The sequence below is a fragment of the Anser brachyrhynchus genome, assembly GCF_964034855.1.
Source record: "Anser brachyrhynchus genome assembly, chromosome: 3".
In the NCBI taxonomy this organism is placed as follows: Eukaryota; Metazoa; Chordata; class Aves; order Anseriformes; family Anatidae; genus Anser; species Anser brachyrhynchus.
This window is the reverse complement of record NC_137696.1, coordinates 75914138-75919837: the sequence shown is the minus strand read 5'-3', so window position 1 is coordinate 75919837 and position 5700 is coordinate 75914138. Positions and strand designations below refer to the sequence as shown.

At 38.2% G+C, this 5700-nt stretch overlaps 1 protein-coding gene across 1 annotated transcript in view; it reads right to left on the bottom strand.

Annotated features, from left to right (window-relative positions):
- Positions 1–2505: 2505 nt before the first annotated feature.
- LAMA4 (laminin subunit alpha 4) overlaps positions 2506–5700 on the bottom strand; it is a 98684-nt gene continuing 95489 nt past the window's right edge. The window contains exon 38 of the mRNA XM_080586850.1: positions 2506–4482. Coding sequence (XP_080442976.1) covers positions 4337–4482 — 146 coding nt within the window. The 3' untranslated portion in view covers positions 2506–4336. The remainder of the gene's footprint in view (positions 4483–5700) is intronic.

The window sequence follows — 5700 nt, the reverse complement described above, 5'->3', positions numbered from 1 at the left end:
ATAGTGCTGACTCCTGTGCAGACCTAGGATCCCATACAGATTACAAGTCCCCAGAAAAACAAAGTTATAGCAAATGGCTAAAAAAAAATAATCCTGAAAGTATTGACTATGTATTGCTGCAAACAATAATAGTAATACTTGATGTATAAGAAATGCATGTAAGAAATACATATCCAGACTAATTTTTAAAAGCTGAGTTGAAAGAAAAGAATCCATATACTGGAAATATGTAGTGTTTTAGGTTCTTAAGGAAAAGTACGGAGTAGTTTAAGCTTACACAGGCTTCACATTTGAAGTTGCAAAGGACCAGTGGGTTCATTGTTACAGGTGGATGGAAATCTCAGTATGAATAGAGTAATACTGGCTGAATAGAATAATGCTGCCTCAAACTCTTCTTTTCTAAACAATTGCTAGTGTAAAACTACATGGATATTAATCAGGAAAGCAGATAGTAATTTCTCATCTCTCTGGACAAACTAAGTGCAACCTGTAGCTTAATTTTGTTCCCTGTGATTACCAAGACTGGTCCAAAACTGTGGTCTGTTCTAGCTGCTGGATGTGAGGCTATTTCTATATTTTTTGACTATGGTCATGTCCTTAAAGTCTTCCCTTCATGTGTCTTTTTGGCCTAACTTTGGCTAAAAACAGTGCCGCAGAGCTTGTAAACATTTTAAAGCTTAATTTAAAGTCTACAGAAGTCTCTTCTGTTACTGACTCTGGCTTGCTTTCTTCTTTTTTTTTTTTCTTCTTTTTTTTTTCTTTTTCTTCCTTTTTTATTTTTTATTTTTTATTTTTTTTTTATTTTTCCAGTTAGTTACACTTTCTACTTGTTGTTTCATTTAGCTGTAGTTTTTGTGTTCTATGTCCCATCACAACTCATCTTAGTGGGATTTGCTCCATTGCACATAAGGCAGCAGAAAGAAACCCCAGGCGTTGTCTTCCAATGTACTATTAAGAGGTCTGTGATGGCAAATGATTGTTCTTCCTGAGGTAGGAAACATTCTGAATCACGGATACATTGAGTTTCATGCTCATATGGGAATACTTTTTAGCTTCCAAAAGAGGTCTGAGGGGCAGAAAGTGGGTACATAATTACCAGTTTGGCTTGATGCATGTGCTTGGAGGCTTAATGAAGGCAGTTCAACTGTGCAAAAGAAATAGTCACGCACTGACCTGTTTCATTGCAGTTCAAGCTCTTGGTTGCCATAGTATAAACAGATGAATCTAGTTCCCTCAGAGACTTCTTGCCCATATGAATTATTTAATCACCAGTCTTATGCTACTGCATGTTTCATACCCTTATTTTCTCAGTAATTTTTATTGTTGATGTTGTGCAGCAATAGCATGCACAGCTTTGGAACATGAGTTGAACTGTAGGAGTAACTTACAATGTTATTGAGAGGAAATGAGTTGACATGGCCCACTGTGAATCCGTGAATAACCCTTAAATCCCAATCCCAAGAAGAGCCAAATGTGCATCGTGAACGTATGTGCTATGCTTTCAGCAACTTTTTAATTTGACTATTTAGGTCACATGCTGCTGTAGGGAGAATACACTGGAATTTGAACTAATGTTATTCCTGGATTTTTATCAGCGCTTAGTTCACATACTAAGTTGTTTTACTTGGACTTGTTGGCTGTTGGGGAATTATTGTCAAACCTTTAACCTTTCATTTTTCATTTTACTTTTCAGGCTATTGTCCATACTCTTGATCCCTGAGGAGAAAGAAAGTTGATAGGAACTGTGGGAGATCTCTACAGATCTTCAGAAATAAGAGAGAGAGGGGCCAGAGATCCTAATTAAATAGCCTACTTTGAAGCATTTTTTTGAGTGTTTCATCTTGAAGTTGGATTCTTTCTTATATAGCCATGCAAATGTCAGATTTCAGAATACTCCATGATATAACAACACATGAAAATCTTGAAGGTGTCAGAAGAAATGTATAAGCTCCTTAAAGTCAGTTTTTTTCTTTTTTTTCTTTTTGTAGTCTTTCTGCAGAATTGAGTTAGTTATATTCCTATTGAAAATGCAAATGAACAATCTAACAATGTACCTGATAACTTGGAGTTTTTTCCCAGATCTTTGTAGATGAAGCGTTTTCTGCCCTGGAGCTATGAGTTTTAAGACAGAAAGACTAATTTAATTCTGGGAAGATTTCTGCTTAGGCAGTTACCTTTTCCTAAACACCAGGAGCTTTGAAATGATTGCAGATATGTGTGATGTAATGCATCAGACAGAGTTTTTGGGTGTGTGTGGGATGGTAATTTCAAGGTTCATGAGAGTGTTGGGAGCAGAGGAACTCAAGTTATTCTCTACTCTCCCGTGACTCTACAAGAATCCTCCAGTTTGTAGTTTTTTTTTTTTTTTTTTGGAAATCCTATTCTGCAGAGGGAAAACCTGCATCTCTGAGGCCTAGAGAGGAAACTTGAGGAAGATGTCCTCCACTGTTGCTGGGTTTGATTAGCTGGGGTTATATTAAAGAGAAGTAAACGGAATGGTAGCAGTTTATTAATTTTAATTTGCATTTTATTCACGTACTATTTTACTGTATTTTTTTGTTTTATATATGTATATATATAGTATGCAAAGGACTGATTAATCAGAGAAATCATTTTTATATGTAAAACCACTGAACAAACCCAAATCTTATTGCAGCAAATATGTCTAAGAAAAATACTGTTTTTACCAGACAGAGCTTGAATGTAGATATGAGAAAATATGCTTTAGTCTGAAGTAAATGTGAGATGGAAAAATGTGAGTATATGTGTGCCAGTTAACATATAATGCTCCACTTAATACCAGCATTCGCTAAACTGTGATGCTCTTAGAGGGCACAAGCATATGCTATTCTCAGCTATCTCTGCTTAGCAGCTGCAGACAACCTTGAAAGGAATTTTGGTAATCCTTGTAACGAACCTATCTAAGCTGTGAATCTGCTGTTCTTTTCTCTCCAGCAATGGGGTTCAGGAGCCCAGGGCCAGAGGAAGCTTAGCTGAAGTTGTGGCATCAAGAGATATATTAGGCCAATCTAACAAATCGCTGCGTCAGAACTGAGAGAGACTTCTGCTCCCCTTTCTAGTCTTTGTCCCAGCTGCACAGCCCTGACACCATGCACAGTCTCCAGTACCCACTAGGAGTCCAGCTCACTGACCTGAGGATATCACCCTAGCCCCAATAACAAAAAAATCCCAATCCAGAAGGCCTAAAAGTTTTCTACTCACAGTCTCAGTAGTGGCTGGAAACAGGAAAGAGTTGAGCAGGCATATGGCTTTTGATATCTGAGAAAAATACAACATTTGAAGGCAGCTGGGTTTGGGGACCCCCTGATGTGCTTGGTAATGAGGGATACTCACACTGCTTGCTTCTAAACTATGAACGGTGGGATGTGGAGTGATGAAAAGAGAGGGCTGGGCACCACTCCCAGAAAAAGGTGGCCATTAGTCCTGGGGGCTTAGAGTTGCAGAGACAAGAATGGGAGGTGTGTCCAGGAGAAGGCAGAACAGGCATGGGGCTGAAACCATAAGCAGAGCTGACAAGACTGGTGGAAAGAAAGGCATGCTTTCCTCTCTCCTCCTGGAGCCATGCTTTCTTCTCTTGTCCATTCTCTTGTGGCTACTGAGCCACAACACTGGGCTGTATAGACGAGTGGAGAGGCAGTGATGGCATCCCATCTGCCAGGGAGTCCCTGTGCCAGTCGGTCCAGAGCTTGCAGTTTTTCATCTAGAATGAACCAAGACCACTTCAGTCTGTTAAATCCCTTTTCCTGTTGTGACTGGGGAAGGTACTGGTTAAGGCTGACACAGTATGCTCTCTGCCCCTCAATTTAATTGAGGAATATATAAATGAGTTTATTTTTTTTTTTAAATCTTTAACCACAGTTATTTGCAACGTGAGTCTAGCATGTAGCTTTATTATTTAATGGACAGTAGTAGATCTTTTCCTGGGACACAAGTGGTGACCTAAAATATGAAATGACATACAGGATCTATCTTGGAAATAACATATTTAATATATTTTAAATTTCTTTTATGATTCCACATTTTCATGTGACAGATTGGCCACGCACACTATAAGAAATGGTAAAGCTCACTCTTGTGGTATAATAAGAGAACTGCAGAAGCAATAGATCTTTATTCTTCAGTGATTTTTGTTTGCACATAAACATTAGAAGTGACCCTTAAACAAAATGCTTTCTGTAGATGGATCCTTGATATTTTCTTTTTTCTTTTTTTTTCTTCTCAGCATTGGTGATGAGTAGAACACTTTTGCTCTATTTTTCCTTCTTGTGGTCTTTACAGGACCACTGAAACTTTACAGGATTGGTGCAGTGCACTATCAGGCTGCTGGACATGTATTGATGCTTACAGCACCGCTAACCAAAGCTGCTTTACTAAAACTCACTGGTTTTTCATCAATCATGAAATTACGAATGCAGCCAATGAAGGAGTTGCGTGTTGTCAGGCTGGAAGTTAGCAGAGACTCTGGAAGAAACAGATTTTAAGGAAAAAGAAGTTAGAGTTTAGGAAGACTAAAATAATCAGTTTGGTGGCATAATCTGTACTGGAAGCTGAGTCTCCTCAATTACAGTTCAGTGCTCTATTCTAAAGCCCATGCTGTAATAGATCCTACTTGTGACCAGTTCACCCAGAAAACCAAAGCCCAAATTCTATAGAAAAGTTTAGCTTTATAGAAAAGTTTAGCTACTGGAGTAACTAGCTTTTGGAATAGTCAGAATACACTAAAAATATTTGTGTTCCACTGAATAGCTTGCATGGATGAAAGGAATGTTGGTGCCTGCAATCTAGTCTATGCGTGCGATAAGAATCTTCCAAAAATTTTTCTTTCCTTTCAATTTGCTACTAACTGCAGCTTTACCGAATCTTCTGTGGGTCATTTAATGTCTGGACTACTGCCAGTGTTCCAGAGGCCACTAGAGTAAGTATGGGGAGTTATCTACATTTAGGTAAAACTCTTGATAGTACATAGTCAATAGAGGTTCAATCTTGCATTTTTGGGTGACTGCATTTTAAGTAACAGAGTAGATGAATTCCAGGCTGCATGTTTGCAATTTCTTTTAACATTACATGTATCGTTGTCCGTGTCTGATTTGTTAGGTTGCATTTAGTTTACTGTATTTACCTGGTAATAGTTAGTGCTGTATTTTGTTTGTTGTTGTGAAGTTCATTATAAGATTCTTTTGTGCCAGGGTGATAATAGTATATAGGGAGCCAATGTATGGCATTGCGTTAGTATTCTATAATTAATGTAGAAATAGAAGGCTCTGTTATGACGCAGAACAGCATTTGCAATTACCACTTTATATTACCTCTCTGGGAAGAATTCTATCCTAATAAAACTCCAATTTGGATTTAAAGAGTGAACAGGCATGTGCACATAGATTTTATGATTCCCTTTGGGCTCATTTTTCCTCCTGGTAGTGTTGGTTGGATGAGAACATCATGCACTCAAGCCACTAATCCAAGATAAGCAATATAATAAATTGTATAGTTAGAGCTGCTCGTGATTGACATGCAAGGCACAGAGAAATAATGCTGCAAGCTTTCAGTGAGAAATGTACAGGAGATGATTTAAAAATTGAATCACGTAGTGTTGATTACAGTTTGCATGTGAACCCCAACAGAGTAGCTCTGTCTGTTGAATAAGGGAAGTAAATGTAGTAATCTTGGCCCACGCTACAC